General features: G+C 43.6%; 1 protein-coding gene and 1 non-coding gene across 2 annotated transcripts; one reads left to right on the forward strand and one right to left on the reverse strand.

Annotated features, from left to right (window-relative positions):
* Positions 1 to 485: 485 nt before the first annotated feature.
* Positions 486 to 557, reverse strand: TRNAD-GUC. The gene has a single exon. It is a non-coding gene; the product is annotated as a tRNA-Asp (tRNA).
* Positions 558 to 8,572: 8,015 nt separating this feature from the next.
* Positions 8,573 to 10,582, forward strand: LOC123444349 (reticulon-like protein B1). The gene is made up of 5 exons (XM_045121037.1): positions 8,573 to 8,882; positions 9,339 to 9,519; positions 9,692 to 9,833; positions 9,927 to 9,996; positions 10,092 to 10,582. Exons 1-5 carry the CDS (start codon positions 8,675 to 8,677, stop codon positions 10,256 to 10,258), a joined length of 768 nt encoding a protein of 255 aa, XP_044976972.1. The 5' UTR covers positions 8,573 to 8,674; the 3' UTR covers positions 10,259 to 10,582.
* The last annotated feature ends 4,550 nt before the right edge of the window (positions 10,583 to 15,132 follow it).

A 15,132-nucleotide genomic window follows, 5' to 3' on the forward strand; every position in this document is an offset into this window, starting at 1 on the left:
AAGTATAAATATTAAATTTAAAACATTTATTTTGAGACAGAGGGAGTATAAATATTAAATTTTAAAACATTTATTTTGAGACAAAGGGAGTATAAATATTAAATTTAAAACATTTATTTTGAGACAAAGGGAGTAAATAAGTAGAGTATATACTAGCAGCACTTATCAAAAGAGTCATATGAGCCATTCCGTGCTTGGAAAGGAAAAGGAAGACCCGAAGCGTCAGAAATGGAAAAAACTTTTGCAAAAAAGACGCCGTTATTTTGAGACAGAGGGAGTATAAATATTAAATTTTAAAACATTTATTTTGAGACAAAGGGAGTATAAATATTAAATTTAAAACATTTATTTTGAGACAAAGGGAGTAAATAAGTAGAGTATATACTAGCAGCACTTATCAAAAGAGTCATATGAGCCATTCCGTGCTTGGAAAGGAAAAGGAAGACCCGAAGCGTCAGAAATGGAAAAAACTTTTGCAAAAAAGACGCCGTTGCCGGGGATCGAACCCGGGTCACCCGCGTGACAGGCGGGAATACTTACCACTATACTACAACGACTTCGCTGTTATTTTAGCAATCGTACGGTAATCAATCTTTGAAACTACTTACGAAAGCATATTCAGAGCATCAAAGCCGTCTCCGATCTATCCGCTGAGCATCCGCACATCCCAGCAGCATATTCCTAGCTTCCCCTCGGCTTTACTACCGAGTCGTTATCAGTTTCCGGCTCACTATGTTCACTTGCTGTGGTTGTCCGACCACTCTCCGCTCTTCTCCGGTGAAGATTTCCTGCGTGCAGAGGCTACTTGAAGCCTTCTTTCTTTTACTTGTGAGTAATCTGGTTTCTTAATTCCGCTCCCTTACTTCTTCCTTCTATTTTCGTATTGTCCCTCACTTCTTCTACTTGGTGAAGTTCATGTAGTTTCATAGCCCACCTTAGCTTCGGCTTAAGTTTGTGTAGTTTCATTGTTCTCTGTTGCTTATTTCGAATCAGTTTCTCTTGGGAGGCTCTTTCTCTCTGTTGCTAGGGGAAGCATGATTCAGGTGCCAGATCTCCCTTTTTGTAAAGTGATGACTCGCTCCAGTACTCTTTTGAAACAGTAATGTAGAGAAACATGCGTCAGAAGCATGGTCTTGTACTAGTGTCTTTTCGTATCGTTCTACTCGCAGAAGGAGCTTCTGTGGAGCAACAATTTGCTCTTTATGCGAAAACAACCCTCTCGAGCGCAGCGACTATTTATTGCATTAAGAGATTCTGTAGGGATGTCTGCATCGAAAAAACAGTGTGGGGCGGCCCATTTTAGTGTGCGGAGGTTGAAAAAACCAGGAATAAAGGGAGCGCACCAGTGTATCACCGGCGCGACTAACCACTCTGCCCGTCTGGGGTTACTTGTTACCCCCTCCGTTCTTAAATATAATTCTTTTAAGAGATTTCATTAGGAGTCTACATACGGAACAAAATGAATGAATCTATACTCTAAAGTATGTCTATATACATCCGTACGTAGTCTATTAGTGAAATCTACAGAAAGACTTATATTTAGGAACGGAGGGAGTAGTTAGTAGTACGATGGCGACCTACTAGAGGCGACCGGAGCCGTCTTCTCCTAAAAATACTTGCTCAAAATTTCCTTTCTTTTATGTACATGATCAATATTTTCCTAAAAATACTTGTTCAAAATTTCCTTTCTTTTTTTTCATTCTAAATTTTTATATACATTATCAACACATTTTTACTTGTTCAATATTTTTAAAATACTTGCTCAATATTTTTTCAAACATTTGTTCAAAAAATTTATATACATGATGTACATTTTTTCAAATACTTGTTGGATATTTTTCTTCAATTTATTCAATATTTGTTCAACATTTTTTCAAATGTTTTTCAATAGTGTTTACGTGTGTGTGTATATATACATATATATATAGAGAGAGAAAATATTTTAAAATACAAGCAAAAGTAAAAAATAAAACAGAAAACGTAAAAAAAAGCAAGAAAAATAGGTTGTGGCCTTCCGCGCTCATGGGCCGATCGAGCTCACTCGCCCTTGAGCGAGTCCGAAGCCAGACTCGCTGAAGGGGCAAACCTATTTAGCACCACAGGCGCCAGTTACACGCAACCGGCGCCTGCAGCGCTCTGTAATGGACTGGCCCATCTAAAATTCTTCATGAATTTTTTTAGTCCGTGAACTATTTTAGCCCGTGAATTTTTTTATAAAAATGATGATTTTTTTTGTAAAATCGGTGAACTTATTTAAAAAACGATGAACATAATTTAAAATTCATGAAATTTTCTCAAAGTCCGTGAACTTTTTATCAAAATTGATGATATTTTTCGAATTTTTTGAACTTTTTGAAAATTCATGAACATATTTTAAAAAATAGGTCAACTTTTTTTCATAATCATTGATTTTGTTTTTGCAAATCTAAACTTTTTGAAAATTATGTGAACTTTTTGCGCTTTTCTAATAACCAGCGCATTTTATATAAGCCGACCCTTGGGCGCTGCACGCGCCCGTTCCCTAGTGGCGCGTGAAGCGCCAGGTCCCTGCTTTTTTTAAGGTGTAAAACACTGCTTTATTGATCACTAATACGAGTTATAGGAATAAAAATAGTATCAAAAGGTTGGAGGAGCCACACAAAGCTAAGTGATGAGCTTCCATATTGGATAATCTACTTTCATGAGCAAAAGATATGTCTTGAAAGTCATTCGTCCCGTCCTTGATTTCCTTGATGATAGGGGCTGTGACACCACAAGATCCCGAGTTGATTTCTTTTACCACATTTAGGCAATCATACGCTACTGCTACCTTCAGCAGTAAGAGATCCCTTCCCAAAGACTGTGCTTCATGACAAGCTAATGTTTCCAGGATATGAGGGTCCGTTAATCCATGGAAAACAACAGCTGATGAACCCAGGTAGAGGCCTTGATCATCCCGGCATGCTGCGCTAACAGCGCATATGGGGGGATTTTTGCATACTGCGCCATCGACATTCACCTTTGTCCATCCCGCAGGTGGCGGAATGCATCTTTAAACAGTAGATTGCATCGGTCTTGCATGTGATATAGATGTTTTTGCCTTGGTCACTTCCAATTCAGCTATGAATTTGTTGACAAAGGAGTGTGTTGCCAAAGGACTTTGGTGTTCTCCTTCATGGATCAATCTCCGTCTCGCGAACCAAATAGCCCATAGTGTGACCGTGATCTTGACCAACTCCTCCGCTGAAACCGACACTATCATACTGAAGAGCCACGACCGTGTGTCTGGTTCCGTTGTAGCTAGCATATGCTCAACTAGCTCTTGGTCGTGAAGCACCCAGACACACCGCGCCATTGTGCAGGTAAGAAGGGAGTGGAGCCAAGAGTCCTCTGCTCCACATATCGCACAGGATGGGGAGGACACTGTATGCCGATGATGACGAACATCCGCTGTGGGCAGAGAAGTTTGTGCAAGTCGCCATAGAAACACCTTGATCTTTGACGGAACCTGAATTCTCCACAGAGTGTCCCAGCATCTCTTCTCTCTGGTGCTGTCTGCAGGGCCGCCGCGTCCCTCGAGCCAGGTCTCCCGTCGTAGTTTGGTCGTGATGAGCATGCGACAACATGACTTTACAGTGAACTCTCCCTTCTTCTCTTGCGACCAGGCCCAAAAATCATCATATTGTCTCGTGCTAAGTGGTATGTTGAGAATCACGTTAGCATCTAACGGTAAGAAAGTTGAATTGATCAGTTCCTGCCGCCATCTTGCTGAAGTTGGATCGATGAGTTCTGCTACTAGTGTCGGACGGTGAGGCATAAGGCATGCGGTCGGTCTCATGGAGGCTTCCTTAGGGAGCCAGTTTTGGTTCCAAATCTCTGTAGTGTTGCCGTCTCCAATCCGCTTCATCGGGCCTATTTTGATAACTTCTTTACCTTCGATGATTGCACGCCATATCTGTGATGGGTTGTTTCCAAGCTCAGCATCCAAAATCGAAGTTGAAGGGAAGTAGCGTGCCTTTAGGATTCTGGCACTTAAGGACTCCGAAGATTTAAGCATGCGCCAAGCTTGTCTTGCAAGGAGGGCTAGATTGAACAGTTCCACATCTCTAAACCCTAGTCCTCCTTCATATTTAGGTCGTGTCATCACTTCCCTGCTGAAGGCAAGACATAATCACGCCCCTTCTCCAGCTCGAAAATCCACAATGAACGAGCACTGGCCCATTAAGGCATGGCGTCGCCCATCTTTAAAATTAAGGCCCACATGTAAAATATCAATTAGGCCAAGAACTAGATGGGGAGCACTAAGTGTCGGACGGTGGATAATAAGAAAAGATTTGCTGTCTGTCCAGCCATTGGATGCACACGTTAATGATCGTCTGATCTATTTACGTGAGCAACCATCCTTTATAACAATAATAGTGTTGCACAAGGCCCTCGGCAACAAGAGTGGTGTTGTGATTTTTTTTTTGCAACTGATGTCTTGTTGTAAAAAAAGAAAATTCTCCTTCACCATTTTGCAACAGTGATCGTGTTAGAATTTTTATTTTTTTGCAACAGAGGTCATGTTGCATTTTTTTACAATAGATGTCTAGTTGTACAAAAAAAATATTCATCTTATGCAACAGAAAACGTGTTGTAGAAATTTTTGCAAGAGTGGATCAGTTGAAGAAATATTTTTCAGTGTGAGACACGACACTCATCGATAGCCCATGTGCTTGCAAAATATAGGGAAGAAAACAATTAGACGGGAAAGATCATGAAGAGATAAGGTTAGGGAGAGAGAAATTGATGGATCCCACAAGGGACACGCGTCATTCAGGGGAGGCGAAGGACGCGTTGGAGTTTTCTGCCATACTAAAGCTTTTCCCAAACCAATTTATATTACTATAAAATGTTTCTTTAAAATATACAGTACTAAGAAAGGTAGTTCTAAAAAAATAAAAATTTATTAGCCATTAAGAAACTTTTCTTTTTGCGGGTGGTTATGAAGAAACTTGACTTAGCATCAGATTTTTCCGTAATTTGTGTAGATTTATTTTAGGGTTTTGCGTAGATTTTATGCTACATAAAAGAAGCGTTTAAAATAACCAAAAAAATCATTGTGTCACATAGATATATCGGAAATTGGACTTCCTGTTAATAAGTCACGGTGATGTTGTTTGACGCATAAGTGTACTTCTCATGTTGGTGAGTCCTCTTTTTGCATTAGTATAGATTTCATGTTTATCGTGTGTGTGCTTCCGTGTTAGTGTACACTTTTTGCACTAGTGTGCGCTCCGGTGTTAGTATGTGATTTTCTCATGTTAGTGCATGTGTATTTCGCATACTACCATGTGTGTACTTATCATATATAGTTGTGTGTACCTTTTGCATTTATTCTTTTGTGCTTGTTTGTAATTTCTATGTTATTGTGTGCATCGTTCATGGTACCACATATACATGCACATTTTACTATCCATATATTTTAAAATGTAGTAAATTAAAAAATTAAAAGATCTAAATAGTAGGAAAAAAACGAAAGGAGAAAATATAAAAATTCTAAAACCCTAAAAATATGGGAAATGAAGAGCAAATATTTCTAAACAAAGCCTTGCACACACCTTTGCTCGCTACATGAGTCGCTCCCAGCGCAACACACGTCAGCGCAGGTGTGTCTTGCTCGCCTCCCCCGCGCTCCCTAGCAGCCTAGCCTCTGGCCTTACTGCACTGGTGTCTAAAAAATGTTTTTGGATATTACTTATATTGATCAATGAAGCTGCCCGGTTCAGGAAAAAAAATGCTGACATTATACTATGTTCGTATGGTGTTTCCATACGAAGGTGTTATTATTGGCCTCATTTGCAACTCATTAGTTTATGGCAAAGTGGCTAACGTCACACTCAAATTCTCCCTTCTACTCCCTTCGTTCATAAATATAAGTTTTAAAAGATTTATTATGAACTGCATACGGATGTATATACACATATTTTAAAGTGCATATTCATTAATTTTGTTTTGTATGTAGTCTATAATGAAATTTCTAAAATGTCTTATATTTAGGAACGGAGAGAGTAGATGTTTAGATATGAATGAATGGAAAAATAACTGTCATATTGTAGTGAGGTTTGATTGACAATATTATCATGATTATAAGGAAACCACACACTTCAATGTAATAAGAACTGTATCTTGATTAAACTCTGACCAATGATTCCATTAGCATATCAATGGAGTACAAATCACAACTATAACTAAATGCTTTGAAATGAGAAGCATCGATTTGAACAACACACTAGTAGGCAAAGATGGTCAAAACATCATTTTGAAGAAACAACATACTCCCATGTAGTATAACCGAAGTACTTCCATATATGAGTTAGTTAGTTATTTTGACAAATTATTAAGTTTACACTTCTATAAAGGTTAATCCATGAATCAGGAAGCTTAGTCCCATCATATGAAACTGTAGTGTACTAAAACTACCCCCCCCCACGCGTCCGCGTGGCACGAGGAGCGGCTCGGGAGAACCCTAGCCACCACATCCCTCGAACTCTTGAATCGGCGTCTGATGACACCGCCAGCAAAGCCCATGTGGGCGGACGACGTGGTGGGCGTTTTTCTCGTGTTCCATGCATGTCGAGGACGAAGGGAGGCTCGACCATCTCTATGTGGCGCCCCCCGGACGGTTAGGCCTCGATAACTCACAGTGGTGCCCTGACTTTGTTTCACCATCCCCGTCCAATGGATTTTTGGGGGATGGCGCCCTCCTGTTCAGGAGACACACCATGGCGTCGTTACTCCAGGCATTGACTCCTTTACATGCCATGTTTGCGATGGATGGGCGTCGACGTGGTTATGACGTGGTCGGAGTCTCTGACACCCTTATGGTGTCGCATGTGTGTTGGGTATGTGTGCGGATAGTAGCGGTGCTTGTTGGCATTGGCTGATGGTGTGGAATGGTGGTAATGATGCTTCGAGCCAAAGCCAACGGCAACGCCCATGGGAGTCATTATCCTCCTTGTGGGTGGCGAGCTCTTCGAGAGAAAACAAAGATTTTGCTGGAGGATCGAATAGTGACGTCGTTTTCTCTCTCTGGGGCATCGTCTTTAAGATCTCGACCTTTCTTGTGATTCCTTGGTGCTGGACATGCATGACATCGTGATCGCACGCGCTCGACCAATGGCGGGGTACTGATATTGCTACTTGTGTGGCGATGATGGTCGTAGAAAGATGGGTAGGGTGATAGCTTGCCTTCACCGCCTACAATCTGACTTATTCCTAAGTGTGAAATCAGAGTTGCAGCGATGTCGGGTGACACAGTGTCAACGATGTCGCGTGATGGGCGGCTAGGGCTGTAATGATGCTAGGTGTGCTCCTCATGTTGCGAAGTCCGATTTTCCTGGTCATTGACATGTTGTAGTTGTTTATTTGACATATGCGAGCAAGATTTTCGTGCTTCGTTTGGTCTCAGAGTTATTGGTTCGTCGTCCGCAATAAAGTCGGAGTCACTTTTTGGGGAGTTTTCTGTTAATTAATCGGACAACTCTGTTCTTTTAATGAGTGGAGATCCTAAGGATTAGAGAACACATTTGCCAAACATCAAGTACCTGAAAATTTCGACGCATTAGTGTGTTCTGCTTTCACGATAGGCCAAAGACGGGGACAACACGGGGAGCGACAATGAGGAGCCCTGACCCCGATGAGGTTGAACCGTTAACGGGCAAAAGCCAACAGGAGCGAGTCCGACACTTGACTACACAGATGCGAGGATGCGGTTGTCGTCACCAGAGTTGTTGGAGATCGAATGGACTAAAGGGATGGTCGATGGCGATAGACAACACGGAAGGGGGGGGGGGGAGTCGAGCGAGGGGTGGTGCGGCAAGAACGTGCGTCACAACGCTTACTAGCTATGAAAGACACAGACAGTCGGTTAGAGCTAGGTCACACGGAGGAGGAGGAACCGTCAAGCACGGGGAAGGAAGAAGAAGAACACGTGGCAAGCCCGATCGTTGCCGTTGGACCCGAAAAAACGGATTGACGCTGAAAATTGTTTCAGGTACCTGACCGTATAGACGGTCCAAAAAAATATTCTCCATGAACAGTACTGTCCATGAATCAGCCTTTGCTGGACGAAAAATGCTTAGCCACCAAGTTATGTGCTCGTCCAAGTCGTTGCCCAAGAAGCTTCTCCCGAGACGACAAGACCACCGTGGGCGCCGACGGATGTCGGCCTCGCACCACGTGTCACAGTTCCGCCCAACGCATCCTCGCGATCTCCACCGGCCCTTCTCCCTCGTGGGTCCCGCAACGACGTGCCTGCGATGACGACGCCTACCCGTCCGCGTCTTCAAACTTAACCCCCTCTCCCGTCCACCCGCACACGCACCCTTCGTCCCGCTGCCACCTGGGCCCCGGCCTTAACTCGCCATTAAGCCAGAGGGTAGAGCTGGACCCAAGTCGAGCGCTGGGGCGCGTCGCGTACGGCGTGGACGAATCCTACCAGTTTCAAACCAAACCGCCCCTGCCCGCATCCTGGCCGTCCGCGCGCCGCCCGGACGGACGGCCCCGATCGCGTCGCGCGCCGTATAAAGCGTCGCCGCCAGGCTACGCGCACCCGGAGGTCTTTGCGTGACCGCGCAGCAAAGGGGAAAAAGAAAGGAAAGGAAAGGAGAGGAAAACTAACCGAGAAAAGCGTGGGAGGAGAAGAGAGGGGAGCATGGCGGAGCACAAGGAGGAGGAGCCGGTGGCGGAGTCCATGATGGACAAGATCTCCGACAAGTTCCACGGCGGCGGGGGCTCCTCGTCGTCGTCGTCGTCGGACTCGGACGACGACAAGAAGGGGTCGGCGGCGGGCGTCAAGGCCAAGATCTACCGCCTCTTCGGCCGCGAGCAGCCCGTCCACGCCGTCCTCGGCGGCGGCAAGCGTAAGCCCCCCCACGAGCTCCGTGTTCCAGATTCGGAAATTGATTATGGTTTGGTGCTTAGATCCGGTTCGATCTGATCGCGTTTCGTCTCGCTTGTCGAACTGTTGCTACTTCATTGCTTGGTACGGAGTCATAACTAGCTGTAGCTTTAGGATGGGAAGAAGCGATAGGACCCCCCCGGTTATGTGATTTCACAGCGCATCAGCCTGTTCTAAAGCTTGCTTGGAGGGTTTAGAGTTAGTTCTTACGCATTAAACTGAAGGTTTGCGTGCTTAATTCGAGTATGGCCATGGTTAAACGGCGGCGGCACAGTTTGTCGTCACTCTAAACCCCTAATATGCTGCTGACGATCTGGGGGCAGTGGAACAGATCTGGAATGCTTAATCGCCTAAATGTTTATTCGGGGTTTTTGGCCTGATGTGAATGCTTTATAAATTTATTCCATTCTGCTTGCAGCTGCTGATCTTGTTCTATGGAGGAACAAGAAGATCTCCGGAGGGGTGCTCGCTGGCGCTACGGCCATCTGGCTGCTGTTCGAGGTCATGGAGTACCATCTGCTCACCTTAGTGGGCCACTGCCTCATCCTCTCCCTGGCCACCCTGTTCCTCTGGTCCAATGTCTGCATTTTCATTCACAAGTGAGCTTCTCCTCACTTCTATCTAGATGGAAAAAATCGATTGAACTTATGCTAGTGCTAGACCAGCTGCTGTTGATTGTGATGCCTGCACACACCGTCCTTTACTAGCCATTTGAATTTGCTGATTGTTTAGCACTTCTCATATTCCTTTGTATTTATGATGATGTTTTAGGTCTCCCCCGAACATTCCTGAGGTGAAAATTCCGGAGGACTTGACTGTAAACATTGCCCTATCACTGCGGCATGAGATCAACCGGGGCCTGTTTACCTTGAGAGAGATTGGTCATGGTCGTGATCTGAAGAAATTCCTCATTGTATGTTGTTTACCTCTTCAATTTCGCAATGATTAATGGCTGGTGCTTTCTTGATCCTGCTCATGAACATGTGAATGTTCTTTGTATTCCCAGGTGATTGGAGGGCTCTGGGTTCTTTCTGTTCTTGGGAGCTGCTGCAACTTTTTGACATTGTCATATATAGGTAATGATCACTGGTGCTGGAAGCTTGTTTTCATCACTGTTCACTGAATACCAATGCAAGTTATTAATGGACATGTATCATTTTTGCGAGTGCAGTCTTTGTGGTGCTGTACACTGTCCCAGTTCTGTATGAGAAGTATGATGACAAGGTTGATGCTTTTGGTGAGAAGGCCATGATCGAGTTGAAGAAGTATTATGCCATCTTTGAAGAGAAGGTCCTGTCGAAGATCCCGAAGGGTGCTTTGAAAAACAAGAAGCACTAGATCACATGAGTTACCCAGCCGCCATCCGTGTTAATCTCAACTTGTCCCTCATTTTGAAGGATGGTTCTATGTCATTGCGCCTGTCTTCTAGTTAATACTACTTGATACTAGTACATATAGATGTGGTTTGCGGATCTTTTTGTGAAGTGGAGTCATGCCAGTTGAAAAGTGTTGATCTTCGTTATTGCTTATTTTTCAACGTTCAGCATGGTTACTCTATCCGGGAGCCAGAAATGTTATGGCATTATCATTGTTCTAGTGCCTAGTGAACTTTGTGATATACTCCTACTGCTTTAGTGATTTATCCAGTCCTGTGCTTGGTGAGTTTTTCTTTGTTTCTTCCATTTATGGGTATTGATAGTATTTCATTTGGTTAAAAGAAATTCGATAATTTGATACATTTTCACCAAGTATTTATGTAGGGTTCCAAACAGAGGGTTCACCTATATTGATGCCGGACCTCCTAGCATTGTAAGCATCACAAATGCACTAGCCGTGTTGCACAAATATTGAATGTTACTTTTATTTTATAGCCTTTCTAAATGGATCAAGTTTGAATCAATTCATGTATAAATCGTGTATCTTCCAGGTCTGGATAGCATTGTTGGTCGTAGCTGCAACAGTTAACCATTTGTTGTTTCAGATTACATGGTGGCAGTGATCTGACCATTTCCTTTTTTCAAATTTTACGGCCTCTATAGTTTATCTGCTTCCTATTTCGCCAAGACTGATGAAATAGAGAGCAATATACATCTATAGTTTATTCAAAGCAACATGTATAATCTGATCATAGATTAACAATTCATCATCATATAACGTCTTCGCAAGTATCTATACTATATTAAATAGAAGTTGGTGGAGTACGTCGTTGATTCACATAATGCCAAAACAATTTGGAAACCAAGCATTTCATCAATTTGAAAATAGTATTTAATGTAGTTAGTTAGCCAAACATTAATTAGATATGAAAATAGTCATTAATGTAGTATTTCAGCCAAGTCAATTTAAAAAAAGAGTCATTAATACACTTAATTAATTAGCTGCTGCAGATACTTAGCACTATGGATTTTCTCCAAACGTATTTCCCCAAATAGTAGAAACTCCTTCCACAACTGTCCATAATTTATCGCCTCACATGCATTATGTATATTACACCAACATCGTCACATCACAGTCAACGCCATGACTTATGAGTACGATGGGTAGACGTGAGGCTCTCGAGTCAAATGGAGCGAACGAGTGAAAGTGGGGAGGGAATTCATGAACGGAGTTTGGTTTATTAAGGGGTGCCATCTTTTCGTAATTACAACGAAGACTTGGACTATTTCCGTGGGAAGGGCGTGAGAAGTGCACGGAGTTGGTGTGGGCATCATTCTTGCTTTAGAGCATCTTTAGCACATTCTGACATATTTGCTACAGTCCGTTGAAATTGGATTTTGCACGGTAAAATATTGCGCTGCAGAATAGACCCATATAATCAAACTGCATAATTTGATAAAAAACATTCAGGACGAAATTCGGAACACACTTCATTCAGAGTTTATTTTACATAGTAGACGATCATACATGTAAGCTAGCTCACCGGAGCTTACCGGAGCAACTATCCTACCGCACTTCGCAAAATTGAGTTCATCGGAGTCGAGCTCGTGCGGTAGTAGATGTTCTTCATTGCTCAGTTGCCGTCCTTGTCGTCCTCATCGGAGGAGAGCTTGACGTAGATGCTCCCGTGTGTAGTGGCTTCGCGGTGCCATTCCTTTGTGGCCAAGGCGAGCGCCGACGCGACACCCTGTTCGTAGAGCACGGTGTCGATCTCCTCTTCCCTCCGACGGCGCTGCTGGTCCTCTTCCGCCTCCCGCGCACTCCGGGCCAGCAGCACGGGCAAAAGGCTATCCGCCTCCGCCGGGGGGGAGGAAATCCTCCGGTCCAACAACGCCCCCGACAGGTCGCTGCGGCACCACCTCGGCCTCCAGCTCCATCTTCACCGGCAGGAGCTCCTCTCTCTCCCTCTTCACCAGGGGGAGAGAGGAGCGCGAGCTCGACGCCTCACAGGAACTGCCGGAGAAGAGGCGGCCGCGCCCGCAGTCGTACTCATCTGTCTCGCAATGGAGGAGCGACGGCGGCGGCGTCATGCCCCATTGCGTGTACCGACGGGCGGCGCGCTTCTGGGCGACGTCAGATCTGACGCGACGAGCCCTCTCGGGGTCGTCGTTCCTATGACCGCCGGAGTTGGCCATCAAGGGCGGTAGAATGGAGCGGCTAGGTGGCGGAATGAAGGCGCGCGACGACGGATCTGAGGCGTCGGGGGTGAGGTGGGGGGCTTTTCGCGGCGGCGGAGAGATAGGGTTTCGACCCGCATCGAGCAGCCGAACCCGCATATATAGCATTCGAGCCGTCACGTTTACGGGCTATCGCAAAAGTTTTACGGGCCGGGCCGCGTTTGCAGTACCTGGTCTGGCATAAAAAAATGCCCAAACACGTATAGTCGCCGGAATTTTACAGTTCCGACGATTATACGGGTCTGGTAGAGATGCTTTTAGAGTGTTATTTGGGAAAGTATTGGTCACAAGTAAATCCTATTCGATGTGTACCATGACGGGTGCATTTTAATAAATTTTAAAAAATATTTTAATATAGTTTGAAATTTTAAAAAATATTTTCATATGGTCACAAGTATTCACATTTAAAAAAAAATCATGAACATATTTTAATATAGTTTGAAATTTTGGAATATTTTAAATATGCGTGGAAATTTTTATTTTCTAATCCACAAACAATTCAAATTCTTGCTTTTAAGACAACAACAATTTCATAATTAGCAAACATTTTGAGAGGAAATGAACATGTATAAGTAGTAGAAGAAAAATAGCTGGACCGATCAAGGGGGTGAGTCTACGAAGAGAGCGTTTGTGACATGTTTGGTTGTCATATCGGATTTGTGTGCATTGCATGCTTGACGCAGTTGGACCTGGTTGACAAAAAAACAGCCCAAAAACTACTACACGTCGGTTGATTACCCGAATTACATCAATGGCTATTTTATGGTGTGTTGTTTGGTTGCCCGCATATGTGCTTCAGGGGCGAACAAATGCAAACCATAGTTCTTTGGTTGAGTCCATGCAGCCCACCACATTTGCAGCACAAGAGTAGGCATAACATACAACACTACTTAATTAACATCACATGAGAGATAAACAACAAATAAACAAGAGGGAAACAACATATAGACTGCATACTAATAGGGGATAAGTTTTAACACATTTGGGGCATCTCATGCCCCTGCGTGACACCAGTGTGTTCATCCATGGGAAAATTATTGACGGTTTCGCAGCAGAAGTTCAGGCCATCACCACTAACAAGTTCATACTAACTACTTCATACCGACTCGTGATCTAGAGGGCAACACTAATGTTTCTCTTGAAATTATGCATGTTGTAGAGGACCTTGCACATGATTAAGTTGGTCTCCTTGTAGTTCTACACCTTGAGGCCAAGGTCGGAGATCCGCTAGACTAGGAGATCGCCGGGGACGATCTTATGACGACGACAAAACTATCGTTAGCCCCTTCTAAGGACCATATGGTCCTGGCACGTCTAGACCTCGACCAAGAATTTGCATCACTTCTTCGCCAAGAGCTTGGCGACACGAGGAGGCTTCAACACCAACCACTACTTTATCACCGCCTTGAACTTAGGTAGGATGATAAGCATGGATATGTCCTCCAAGCCCTTGATCTATACGTAGAAGCGCGGCAGCTCTCATGCCCCCTCTCCATGGTTGCTACTTCTTTAGTTTGCGTTGGTTTTCCCTTGAAGAGGAAAGGGCGATGCAGCAAAGCAGATAAGTATTTCCCTCAGTTTGTTGAGAACCAAGGTATCAATCTAGTAGGAGGAACAAGCAAGGCCCCAATCGTAGTACCTACACAAACAATCAAACACTTGCACCCAACGCTAAAAAGGGGTTGTCAATCCCTTCAGAGTTATTTGCAAGAATGAGATCTGGTAGAGATAGATATAAAAGATTGCGAAAACAAAAGTAAATAAATTACAGCAAGATATTTTTGGTATTTTTTATTTATAGATCCAAAATTATATTATGGAAAATAGATCCGGGGGCCATAGGTTTCACTAGAGGCTTCTCTCATAAAGGAAAATAATATGGTGGGTGAACAAATTACTGTCGAGCAGTTGATAGAAAATCGAATAATTATGAAGATATCCAAGGCAATGACTATGCATATAGACATCACGTCCGTGCCAAGTAGACCGAAACAATTCTAAATCTACTACTATTACTCCACACATCGACCGACTCCTTCCTGCATCTAGAGTATTAAGTTTATGAAGAACAGAGTAACGTATTAAGTAAGATGACATGATGTAGAGGGATAAACTCAAGCAATATGATGAAAACCCCATCATTTTATCCTCATTGTCAACAATACAATACTTGCCTCGCTACCACTACTATATAACTGGGTGAGGACACCGCAAGATTGAACCCAAAATAAGCACTTCTCCCATTACAAGAATTACCAATGTAGTTGGCCAAACCAAACCAATAACTCAAAGAGACTTGATAAGATATGAAATCATGCATATAAGAATTCACAAGAGATTCAAATAATATTCATAGATAACCTCAACATAAACTCACAATTCATCGGATCTCGACAAACACACCACAAAAGAGTATTACATCAAATAGATCTCCATGAAGATCATGAAGAACATGGTATTGAAGATCAAAGAGAGAGAAGAAGCCATCTAGCTACTAGCTATGGACCCGTATGTCTCTGGTAAACTACTCACGCATCATCGGAGGGGCAATGGAGTTGATGTAGATGTCCTCCGTGATCAATTCCCTCTCGGCAAATT

The sequence above is a fragment of the Hordeum vulgare genome, chromosome 3H (assembly GCF_904849725.1).
Source record: "Hordeum vulgare subsp. vulgare chromosome 3H, MorexV3_pseudomolecules_assembly, whole genome shotgun sequence".
In the NCBI taxonomy this organism is placed as follows: Eukaryota; Viridiplantae; Streptophyta; class Magnoliopsida; order Poales; family Poaceae; genus Hordeum; species Hordeum vulgare.